Source organism: Gavialis gangeticus, unplaced genomic scaffold, assembly GCF_001723915.1.
Source record: "Gavialis gangeticus isolate Ggan-Ray unplaced genomic scaffold, GavGan_comp1, whole genome shotgun sequence".
Classification (NCBI taxonomy): Eukaryota; Metazoa; Chordata; order Crocodylia; family Gavialidae; genus Gavialis; species Gavialis gangeticus.
The window spans coordinates 29556432-29569411 of record NW_017729033.1 but is presented as its reverse complement, the minus strand read 5'-3'; the positions used below and the strand labels follow the sequence as shown (position 1 = coordinate 29569411).

The 12980-nt window shown below is 42.1% G+C and overlaps 1 protein-coding gene across 1 annotated transcript in view; it reads right to left on the bottom strand.

The window, feature by feature from the left end:
* JAKMIP1 (janus kinase and microtubule interacting protein 1) overlaps positions 1-12980 on the bottom strand; it is a 178344-nt gene that overhangs the window by 6510 nt on the left and 158854 nt on the right. Inside the window, exons 9-12 of the mRNA XM_019526600.1 lie at positions 12374-12502; positions 8847-8975; positions 4659-4742; positions 33-95 (exon numbers count right to left, since the gene is read on the bottom strand). Of these exons, the coding sequence (XP_019382145.1) occupies positions 33-95; positions 4659-4742; positions 8847-8975; positions 12374-12502 (405 nt within the window). The remainder of the gene's footprint in view (positions 1-32; positions 96-4658; positions 4743-8846; positions 8976-12373; positions 12503-12980) is intronic.

The following is a 12980-nucleotide window of genomic DNA, read 5'->3' as shown; positions in this document are numbered from 1 at the left end:
TACTCAAAGGTTCCCAGATTCTGACCATATACCTTTTCAAACAACTCTTGATTTGTTCTGATAAGCAGCTGCTTCTCTTCTATCCATTTTGAATCCTGTGGAGGGGGGAAAATTAAGTATATTTTTTTAACCAAAAAATTTTTAAAAAGTATTATGCTTCAGTCATTAATTCACAATGAAATGTGGGTCCCACATCAAAGACCAAGCCTAATACAAATAAGAAATAGATAACCTGGGAAAGCAATGAGAAAATAAATACAACTCTGATTCTCTGTAACTTGGCCTTTTTTCTTTCCCACCTTGTACAGCCTAAGTTACTAGCTAAAGTTTGAAAATCATTATTTTGGAGGCATGTTATCAATGGAGCATTTCCTGACTGCCACATCAAAATTAATTATTTTATGGAATTTTCTAATTTTATTATTTTCCTCTCACCCACACACAAAAGCAGGCACGTGCACTCTTATTTTTACACAGGGCCTAATTCCTTAGGGGCAGAAGGTTGTTTCAGTTTGTGTTAAAACACATACCAGATGGAGTATGGGGGGAAAAAAAGGCAAAGAGATGAACACCTAGTCTGGAATTAAAGTAAGGAAATACATAGTGCTAATCAGATGTTAAGCTAGACAAAGCAATGGAGAAACCATTGGAAGCGTTTCTCCCCAGTGTTCCCTTCCAAAGCTCAAAGGACAGAACAACTTGCATCCAGAGATTTAGGTAAACATCCAAACTTCATACACACTTAGGGGCCAGCTGTATATCCACAGTGCTTTTTCCATGTATTCCTTCCTTTCAGGATTGCTAACTTTCTTTTATAGCTATAATTGACTGATCTTATTTGCTCCATTGATGGTCTAATTTTGTTTGACAAGGAAGATATTACAAGTATTTCAAAACTTGATCATTTGAGGCCTGACCATGATTTTCAGAAGAAATAAAGATCCGTAGCACTTAACAAAATATACCCCTTATAAACATCCTTAGAAGCTATGGTAAGATAGTAAACAATCTTACCATAAAGTCTTTCATAAAAGAACCTCAAAATACTTTACAGAGGTAAATTATTAGCATTCCTATTTTGCATGCAAGGAACTTGGGCACAGAAGGGTTGATGAGAGTCTTAGGTGAAAAAAAAAACATAAAATGAGCTTAGAAGCCTAACACCAAGGCAAATATATTTTTTTAAACCCTTAGCCCTGCACTCTGATCTTAGCCTTCCTCTTCAACACTGCACATCTGACCTTAGACAATGCATGTCAGCTCTTGCTGTCTAGGTTTCTTTAGCTTTAAAACGAGAATTAAAAAAAATGGGCAAGACGCACAGTTTTTGAAAATCTGCACTTAAGTCTCCTGATTTAGAATGCTGTGCTTCAAGCACCCGAGATTACCTCTCACCTGAATGAAGAGCTCAGAGTTATTACTAAATAAATACCCTTATCAGAAGCTCAGTGCCTAAACTACACAATCACATAGTGCACAAAGTCAGTTTATTGTAAAATTTATTTAGTTAAATATAGGGATTAACAGTTTGGTATGACTGCAGATAAGGGCAGTGAACAGATGAACATGTGCTAGAGCCCCTAGGAGGCAGAGCAGCAATTTCTGGTGAGGGTCTCAAGCTTAGTTTCTATCTGAATCATAGGTGGCAATTATAAAATTGCATCCTACTGCTTCGATACTGACATTCAAGACAACTGAGAGACACAGGGAGCAGCAGGGTTAAGAATCTTCAAAGGTAATAAATAAATAAAAACTAATTTTTCAACCACACATATTAGGTCTATCAATAAGGAATCAAATGTTGACAAAATTTTTCACATATATATTCCTGTGCCCTTGTCTTATTTACAGACATGATATTTCAATATTATAACTTTAATAGTAAAATATTTTTAATGCAGCAATTTGCCTAAAGTTTTAGTTAACAATATACCAAACTGACAAAAACAGATCCTCAGAAGGGAAAGTCTGCCTTTCAAACTGGTTTATTCCTGTGTCTGATTTATTTATTTTTTTATTTCAATATTTCATAAGCTAATACCTAATATTTATCTTTCTTACATCTCATTTGTTGTGGAAATACTTTATTTCCACAAAATTTACTAGAATAGAAAATTGGGGCTTGTAAACAAGCCAATACAATATTGTTTACTTCAAGAGACACAACTTGTACAAAACAAACCATAAAACAGAATGAAGATTAAATATAAAGAGTTTGTGAAAAATGGAATACCCCCATTCATAACTGTACATCAGTAACAATATTTAAATATCTTTTTCATCAAAAATATGGTAAAAATAAAACATTACATATTTTTGCAGGGGCACTTTCAGTGATGCAGCTGAACACATTTAAATGCCAATTCATCATTCTGGCCAACTTTCTGGAGGATCCTGGGGCATTTGTAGATGACTCATTAAAGCCTGTTAAATGCCCTTTTGCACTGCTTTAACGGCATTGCTGTTTGCAAGAGTTTGCAAATTTGGTGGTGTATTGTGCATTAATTCCAACTGTTGTAGCAAATTCAGTGGCATAATGTGCCTTAAATGACTTTGGGGTGCAGCAAACTAAAACACCTCTGAGGAGCTTTAGTTTGCTGCCTTACAGCTGTAGAGGGAATCACCAGGCTCCGTGGGGCTCAGGGGCTCTGCATGCAGCCCAGCAGGTGACCTGGCAGCAGCCCAGGAAGGCAAGCTGCACTAAAGAAAAAAAAAAAAAAGTCATGAGCCCAATCATCTGTGCAGGGGCCCTGTGCTGCCTTCCACAGCTGTGGGCCCCCCAGGACTGCCCCAGCCAGGTGCCTATGGCCAGGTGCTGCCCAGGGGGTGGGGAGGGGGGAGGGCGCACCACTGCCAGAGGGAAGCACCAGCCTCCCCCCATAACTCAGGGACTGCTCAGCCTGCAGGCAGCTCACTCACCCCTCCCCACTGCCAGAGAGGCAGGTAAGGACACAGGTGTACATGACATGGGGGTTTACTTTGGCCTAAATTGAAGAGATGTTTTTAGAAAAACACTACTTCAATTTACGGAGAATTAAACCCCCATGTTGTTTATTAATGCCCCTGGGCATCAAATATGCACTAACAGCCAGGATTTATCCTTGCCAAACCCTAACAAGATACATCAAGTCTTAAACCTGATTTCACTTCATGAAATATTGAGTTGCTAACTGCCTGTAAATTTACAGACAGTATATAAAAAAAAAAAGTCTAAAAATGCTTGTCTGTTGTGTCCATAAGAAAAATTGAGCCACCTGTAAGACTGAGCTCAATTCACAATCTGCATGAATTAATTGCTGTATCCCCACATTCAGGCATGTGTAGTTTGTGGCATCACAAACTGCACATGTGGAATGTTAAAATGTCCCCCATCCTATGAATTTGCAGCACAGGGGCAAAATTTGCCACTGGGATTTCTGAGTAGCAAAGGAAAAACCCCAGAAAAAAAAAGTGGTGCAGTGCACCCTATAATATTGTGCGCTGAAACAAACAGAGGCTTGGTCTTCCAGGGAGATGCTCTGGCTGCCAGCCACAGCATCTCCACTCTTGCAATTGTGCCCTGGCTGCGCCAGCATGCCAAGAGACAGGAGGAACTGGCCAAAGGCAGTTTGCCCAAAGCAGGAAGCAGTGCCATGCAACAAAGTGCATATGTAGGGGTCTATGCTAAAGCACATAGTGGAACAAATTTATGCTGCTGTTATTTGTGCTGCTGCAGGCACACACCCCTGCACATCAGACATGGCCACTAAGGCTAGATTCACATCCTTGGACAGAGAGCAGAGCAGTGCCACCTGGTGTCTAAGTGGGAGTGCTGCTCAGAGCCCTTCAGTGAATCCCTGTTGGGCTCACCACTAGACCCTCCACAGCTTGCCTACCCATCTGCTCAGTGCTTACCTATGGGTGTTGGAGATGCAGGGGGTGGGGGTCTGTCCCACGACAGGGGGTAGGTACAGCAGGGGTAAGGCTGGGGGTGGGCTGGGTGGCAGCACCAAGCAAGGTACAATAAGGAGTGTCAGGGCAGGGAGGAGGAGAGCTGGTGATCCCCTGAGTTGGGGTCAGCAGGGTGTAAAACTGGCAGTAAATCATGTGACAGTAAAAAAGTTTGTTTGTCAGTTAAAAAAATTAATGGGTTGATAACACTGATGATGACAGCTGGAGTTTTGAATACTCAAACCAGCAAAGACTTCATCCCATGAAATTAATGTTGAAAGGTAAGTTTTAACTATGAAATGCACATTCAGTCTTCATTTTTTCAACTAAAATATTTATAGGGGTAACTCATTTTAATACCGTCAGTCTGGGCACCAAATATGTTCTACGTGGAAAACGCATAGGATTCATTTTTGTTTTGAATTATGGCTAAAGATTGTCCAGGCAAAAGCTGAAAACTGAAGCCGATGTTGGTTAAAGACGACGTGAGAACTGAATAATAACCTTCATGCATGTGGACATAACATATTAACATCCTAGGAAAAGATTTTTAAATGAGAACTTTTCCAATTTATAGAATGTTTTCCTTTCACCAAGTTATTACATTGTTGGTGTAGTAACTAAGCTGCATCAAACACACCAACACACCAGCATGCAATGAAGATAAGAGCACTGCCATACACAAAAGAGAGAATGACTTGACAGAGGGCAAGGAGAGAGCCTTTTACCTGTCCTTTTTCAATCAGAGCTTTCTCGAGGTCTTCAATTTTTGCCTGGCACCGAAGGAGATCAGCTTGCAATTGTTCACGAGTCTGAAAAGATATAAAAAGCATACACTGTCAAACAGCCAGCTGATTGAATTGCAAAAGTATGATTCTGTAACTCTACTTTCCCAACACTCAATTATTGTATAATCACATGTTGATACGTGTGTTGTATAATCACATGTTGATCATATGTTGTTACTATTTTTTTTTCCCCGTATCAGCCCCAAGGCAAACTTCAACTGTTTTTGATTAAAATTAGTTTACCTGTATTTTATCTTATAAAGTGTTTAACTCATTAATTTTCACTCATTTGTTCCCCCATAACCTAAGAAAAACGTAATATGATAACGTTTTTCAGTAATAAAGCACTTACCAAAAACTGTGTTAGAAAAGAGAAACAACTCTTCAGGATGAACTTGCAATAGCTAGAAAATACCTGGGCAACTTTCTTTTAAAAAAAGAGAATTATAAAAGTACTAAATAAACTGGTATATGCAAAATATCACCAACAATAAAATTTAAAATAATCCAGAATTTAAATACTGACCTATACAATAGAAAGCATAGGGTACTTGTAAGTCATCTTCATTTCATGTGATCATCATCTAATAAGAGAACTACCTCCATATAGGTACACAATCACTTCAGCTGCAAAACTGCCTCACCTGGGACTTGATCACATGACTTACGAGTACCTTCTGCAAATTACCTCCTGAATTTTGTCCATTCCCCAAAGAGATTGGCAACTTGTAGGAGGATCTTAGCAACAGCATTTTCAAGCTGTTTATGCACTGAGAAGGTGACTTAGGTGCCTAGGCATCACTAAAATTCCCACTAGACATCTATATCTGAGTCTCTGGATGCCTAAATCCCTTTAAAAGTGGGTGCTTAGCAATTCAGTTAGTCCTTCAAGCTGTAAACAGACCTGGGACTATTTGACCCCAATCAAAACAAGAGGGACAGTCATTTACACAAATAGGCCATGTGTAGACAAAACAAGGGGCATGTGTGCACCACACTTTAAAGTGGGCTAAATGCTTTTGCACTACTTTAACGGTGTTGGTGTTTGCACGTGTTGGCAGTGTATTGTGCACTAATTACAGCTGCTATAGGAAATTCAGCAGCATAATGAGCCTTAAATTACTCAGGCCTCAGCAAACAAGCTCCTCCGATGAGTTTTAGTTTGCTGCTCCTACAGCTGCAGACCGAAGCACCAGGCTCCATGCAGCTCAGGGGCTCTGCAGGAAGCCCTGCAGGCAACCTGGCAAGGCAGGCTCTGCCCAAGAAAAGCAGCAAGCCTGATCTCGTCTTTTTTTGCCCCCTGGAGCCTGTCTGCCTGAGCTGCACAGGAGCCCAGTGCTTCCCTCCACAGCTGCAGTGCCCCCTGGGACCACCTGAGCTGGATGCCTGCAGGCAGGTGCTGCATGGGGGGGTGGGGTGGGCAGCGGCACACTGCTGCCATGGAGGGAAGCACCACCCCCACCCTTAGCCCAGGGACTGCTCCACTCGCCAGCAGCTTGCCCTTCCCTCCCTGCTGCCAGAGACACAGGTACATGCAGGGTGTGTGCATGACACAGGGGTTTAAAGGACCCTAAATTGAAGCTGTGGGTTTCTGCTTCAATTTAGGGCCCCTGTTTCATCTACACACCCACAGACCTTCCAGGAAGCACTGCTGCTCTTTCAATAGTAGGTGGCCAGAAGAGTACATGGTCTGAGAGGCTTGTTCTAGGAATGACCCCCAATGGTAAAGATGTACAAAAAGATGCCATGGAAAAAAAGTATTAGTACATTACATCCAGTATACTTCACGGGGACTTGAAGTGGGGTAGTGACATGTGTATCTATGTGATCCCAGGACAAGATGCTTTCTCCCAGAATATAATTTGATATCTGTTCATCCGTTCATATCCTCATGACACACCAGTTGCACCAGACAAGGACAGCTACGTGCACTTGTGTTAGTGACTGAACAAAACCAACAGACTATGCCTGTGAAAAACATGACCTTTTCAAAGAGCATTCCCATAAAGCATGTATTTGCAAATGCCTTTCAAGTTAAAAAAATGCCAGAAAGAAAAAATTAGGCCCCCAAAACCTCCTTTTCTATAACTAAGGCCATAATTTATCATCTTAGATAGATGTCAAATATGTAAACACATGAGAAATATTACTTTAACAAAATGTGTAATTATGCCCTTTTTAAGACATAAAATGACTTATTTGCTCACCCTGGGAACAAAGTGAAAGTCAGCCACAATTATGGCAGAATAGCACCCAACAGCAAGGGTAGAAACTAATGGTAGGAACTGATAGCAGTTGTGGAATATGGTGTCCCAACACATTTGTGCAAGCAAGCTAAGGAAGTATGGGTTGGATGAATGGACTGTAAGGTAGGCAGACAACTGGCTGGATTTTTGGGCTCAAAGGGTACTAAATCAATGGCTCCCTGTCTAGTTGGCAGCCAGTATCAAGCGGAGTGCCCCAGGGGTCAGTCCTGGGACCAGTCTTGTTCAATATGTTTAACAACCTAGAAGATGGAATGAAGCGCACTCTCAGCAAGTTTGCAGATGACACCAAGCTGGGAGGAGTAGCACAGATTGGAAGGTAGGGCTAGGAATGTGAGAAACCTCAACAAATTGGAAGATCGGATCAAAAGAAATCTCATGAGGTTCAATAAGGACAAATGCAAACCCCTGCACTTAGGACAGAACAATCCCAAGCACCAGAACAGACTGGGGACTGACTGGCTAAGCAGCAGCTCTGCAGAAAAGGGCCGGCGGATTACAGTGGACACAGCCAACAACACGAGTTTGTTGCAAAGAAGATTAACAGCAAACTGGACTGCATTAGTAGGAGTGTTGCCATCCAATAAAGGAAAGTGATTATTCCCCTCTATGCGGCACTAATGAGGTCACATCTGGAGTAGTGTGTCCAGTTTTGCCCCCCTCTCCCCCACTACTAAAGGAATGTAGACAAATTGGACAGAGTCCAGCAGGGGACAGTGAAAATACTTAGGGAGGGCTGGGGCACATGACTTATGACAGGCTGAGGAAACTGGGCTTATTTAGTCCACACCAGAGAAGACAGAGAGGATTTAATAACTGCCTTCAACTATGCAATGGTGATTACAAAGAAGATGGAGCTAGAATGCTCTCAGTGGTGGCAGATGACAAAATAAGGAGCAATAGTCTCAATTTGCAGCACGGGAAGGTTAGGTTAGATACTTGGAAAAAACTCTCACAAGGACAGTAGTAAAGCACTGGAACAGGTTACCCAGAGATAGCTGGGGCTTCCTGCCCAGGGCAGAGGCAGTAGCTCCCTCAAAATCACCTTCCCTCATTGCTTCTAGCTCCCAGACACCCCAGGAAGCATGATCAACACCCCCAACTCCCCAGTCCCAGTTTATTAAAACATAAAACCTTCTTTAATTTACTTTCTCTTCATGTCATGCAATTACGTGTCAGAGACTACTCAGTTAATCAAGTCTGTGGAAGTATGGTAATTACCACGCTCCAGCCAGTCTCCACATCTTGTGCATCAGAGTCCCCACACTTCAAAATGGCAGCAGGGACACTTGAACTGAAGCTCATTCAATGCATTCAATGAGCTTTAGTTCAAGCACCACCCCCCACACCATTCTGAAGCACAGGGATGCTGATACACAAGATGTTCCCAGTGCTTTAATTACAGTGGCTCTAGGAGCCACTGTAATTAAAGTGCCCCCCCTCCACTCCTGGAGCATGTGTAAAAATACTTGATAGTCTCTGTCTAAACCATTCCAGATTAGTTCTTGAAAACTTCCACTAAGGGCAATTGCACAACCTGTCTAGGCAGCCTATTCCAATGCTTAACCACTCCTATAGTGACAAATTTCTTCTTAATATCTCACCACAATCTCTTTTGTCGCAATTTAAGATCTTATTGTAAAATAAGGACAAAATAAAACATACTTTATGATCTCTGTTCCATACACAACTGATCAGTCTAGAATAGTTGCATCAAGAACGTTGTCTGTTCCTTAAATGTATGTATTGCAATGCAGTCCACCGACTCACAGATACAAATTTCAGGTTAGGTGCATCAGATTTCTGAAATCTCAATCCACCCCCCTCCCTCCAACAAACAACCCCTCTACTCCCCCGAATTTACCCTTGCTTCTCTCTCTGCATCCAGTGTTCCACCAACTTGCTCCTGGAGTAATGCATATGCTCTTTGCAAAGCCTGATATTCTCTGGTTAGCTGACAGAACCTTAAATCAGCTTCTTCTTTAGGTGTGCTCTTAAAAGAGAAAAGCAAAACAGTGCATCATTGTCATCTATTGCTGCAGGAACTCTCTGAGGTTAGTAGCAGTTTCATAACTTATACATCAGTTGCTCTAAAGAACAGAAAATTAATAAATATTTTTCAACAGCAACTATTGGACACACCAATGGCTCTCTCAGCAAGCTGGGCAAGAATTTTGTCCAAAACCTGGGTTTACAAACAGCCAGGGATTCCCATAGCCACAATAACAAAGTTTTGTTAAACAGCTCCTTCCAATCCCACATATACAGGGGAAAAAAGCACCGTTTACATTCCCAGTTCCAGCACAGACAGCCTGTTCCCTAGAACTCTCTTCACAAGCTAACGTATACAGAAAGGACAGAGCCTGACACCCTACGCCACTAACTCTTTGTGCAGGACCTTCCTCCTGTTATCCATCTGCAAAAAAACTCCAGGAAGCCCAGAAAGGGAAGAGGACTAGTAAGTTCTTTCCTCCAGCCAGCCTCCACTCTTGCATGCCCTTATGTTGCAACCTGGAGGGTGTGGGTGATGGAGGCTGGCGAATAGCAAGCTTAGGAAGACCAAAAGAAAGGAAGAAAAAAACCTTACAGGTGCCTAAAAGCATTATGCAGGCTTAAAACATGAATGGAGATAAGAAAGCAGATGCTGGGGTGGACAGAAAAAAACCCAAACCAAAGACATAATTGCATTTTCTTTAGAATTGAGTGAAGTGTGAAGGCATAGATAATTGAGTAAGAGCATGTGTGTCAACATGAGAATAAAGGCAGTGTGTGTGAATGGAGAAGAAGAGAAAGGACTAGTGAATTTAAGTGAAAGGAGCCAGAAAGACAGAGTACAAGGAGCAGAAGCATAACTGGACAGTACTGCACCCTGAGAGGCAGTGGTACAAGTTAAAGCAGCCAGACATTTGATTGTGCTGGGGGAAATGTCACTTCCTCCCCTTTTCTTGTGTGGTTGCCAGCATGCGTTTTGAGCCCCCCAAAAAACACTGACCTTCAGTGGCAAAAAAAGAAGTGACATTTCCCCCACCTCTGCAACACTGAACCTCCAGCTGTGCAGTGCACAGCTCTTTGCCCTCACAACTGTTGGAGCCAGTGTCACTGAAAGGCAGGTGCTGGTGGGGAACAGGATGGGGACCAGACTGAACCTCCCTAGCTCTATTCTGGCACCTCCATCCCTCCCCTTAGGCAGCGCCCAGGACTTATGCACTGCTCACCCATCCACTATTACATTACTGATAAGGAGACACACACTGCGTGAAGAATATTGAACTCAGGGAGACAAACTGTGGGTCAAAGAGCCAGAGGTGAAAAACAAAATACGTGGTGATTGTGGGTGTGAGGATCCAAAGGACACAGAGAGCTATGATCTGTAAAGGATACCCAGTAGATCTTACTACTCTCACCACAATTCTCTGCTGAGGCAACATAATTAAACGCAGAACAATAAGCAGAAATTCTGCTTACAGAACTCGAAGTAAAAGATGGTCTAGATGTGCAGCTTATAGACTAACTGAATGAATAAGCTTTCACAAGGAGACATTCATTTGCTCATGAAAGTTCTGATTCAGTTAGTCTATAAGGTGCACCTCTATCGTGGCTTCTTCCTGACTTCATACTAACATGGCTAACTATTAGAGGTGTGCGAAGCAGGCTGTATTTGATTCAGATTTGGCCCAATTTGGGGGACAGTGATTAGATTCGCTGATTGAGGTCACTGCCCGATTCAATTTGGAGAATCAGCAATTCGGCCATAGACACAACTTTAAATGTTTTTTCTACATACCTCGAGGTACCATGTGCAGCTCATAAATGCTGAGATGGCGGGGCAATTGAAGCATCCCACAGGAGCGTAGAGGGCACCCCCGCATGCTTGGGAGCAGACCCAGAAAGGGAACCGAAGTATTTCCAGTCCACTTCCAGGTCCTCCACTAAGCAGGCAGGGAACCCCCCAGCACCCCTCTGGCTTGACAATCAGCCACAGGGGGACCCCAGGTGCTCCCCCAGAGCCAGGAGGCAACGGTCACTGAGCCAGGGGTGGGAGGGTCCCCCCGTGTCCTCCACAGCAGACCCGGAAGTGGACTGGGAATGCTTCTGGTCCACTTCTGGGTCCACCACCGAGCATGCTGGGGACGCTCCATCCGCCCCAGCATCTCAGTGTTCACGAGCCACCTGGTACCTTGAGGTATGTAGAAAAAACATATAAAGCTGTGTCTAGGTCTGAATCATTGAATCTCTCCAAATCTCTCCAAGGCTTCTGAGGCTTCCAGTTTGATTAGGAAAGTTTAGTGGGTCTCCTGATTTGATTTGGAGATTCAGCTGCCAAATCAGGCCAAACCTCCTCCAAATCAAATCAGCAACCAAAGCTTCACATAGCCCTACTATCTCTCTAAGTATAAGAAGAGCATCGTGAGCCCAAAATGTGAAAAACTTAGTGTTTCTTCAAACTGTCATGAAATCAGTGTAAAAACCATAATAATTTTAATGTTAATTTCCAAACTTGCACATTTTAGAGTCTCTGAGGTTGAAATGTTTAAGCCTTTCTCCACAGTCATGAGGACTAGAAAATTCTCCCCTTTGGTAAAGGACAAGTTCTGCTGGCTCCATTTTCTGAGGTTTGGGGAGAGAGGGGAGGGTGGAAAAGGGAGAAGGGAAGGGAGGAAAGGGGAAAAGCATTATGCAGCCCTAATTGTGCAGTAAAATCACACTAGTTTAAAATCTTTAAATATTTCAGCATGAGGTCCTTGTACACTAACTAGTTAGGGAGAAAAAGAAAGTGGGACGGGAGCAGAAAATAAAATGAAGAAAGAGGGTGCAACTCTAGGATAAAAGGGTTAGTGAAAAGCATAGGAAGTTGAAGTGAGGGCCCAGCTGAATGTTTTGTCCTATTCCCTGAAATTGTTTGCTTCAAGCCAGTTGTAATGCAGGTCATCCAGCTCAGAGAAAGCACATCAATACATATTTACCACTTATTATTATTTAAGCCTCTATATATTGACAAAACCTCTCAATATCAGAACTACAATCTGAAGGACCTGGTTGTACCACAACAGTCAAACAAATCAAAATATTCCAAGAAGAGCCATTGTGTAGCACCTATGTATTGTTATCAGTGCAAAGGCCTATTGATTTCCTTCTTCCGACTAGCAAGACTGATTAGGAGGGAAGCAAATTTATTTCTCAAGATCTGTTGATATCTGCAAGTCTGATTTAGTTAGTTAAAAGCCCAGCAGGAAGGCAGACTGAAATTATCAGTTTATTAGTCGCCCTGCAACAGTTCAGCACACATTTTTTAGACTTAAATATCCATCTCCAAATGCAAAGGTACAAAACCTGAAAAATATTTCCATTGTGCTAGTTTATTAAGAAGTTAAGATACAATCTGTTACTCACATCTTCCAAGTCTTCTTCTGGAGTTGCCGGAGTCCTGTCTGTCTTATCTGTGTTATATGAAGTTATAGATGATGTTTCTGAATCAACAGATTCTTCATCAAATCCAAAAAATGTCTCGACAACATGCCTCTGAAAAGTCAGGTTTTCTTCATTACTATTAGGATACTCAGCAAAAGAGAATCTTTAACCTTGTTAAACAGAAGACATACAGGAAATCCTTGTACATAAAACAAGGATTTTAAGGCAATTGTTCTAGCTTTATTTTCAAATTGTGGTCATTCTTTCTAACAAGGTTTAACATGGGACACCTGAATACTTTTATTGATTTCAGTGGATCTACTCATATAAGGATTAAATCTCTGGCTTCCAATTGAGGGGCACTAGGAAGAAATCATTCGTAAAACAAAATAAAGAAAGGTTCTTCCCTCTGCAAATCTTTACCATTCAAACCTGGTTAAAGAAATTATTCTATACAGCATCATTTATTTAGGTGCTTCAAATAATCAGGCTGCATGTGGCATTGGAAATGTGCCATATACACTAACACACAAAATACAGATAGCCACACAGAACAGCTATCCTGATATTTTAAGATATTCAGTATCTG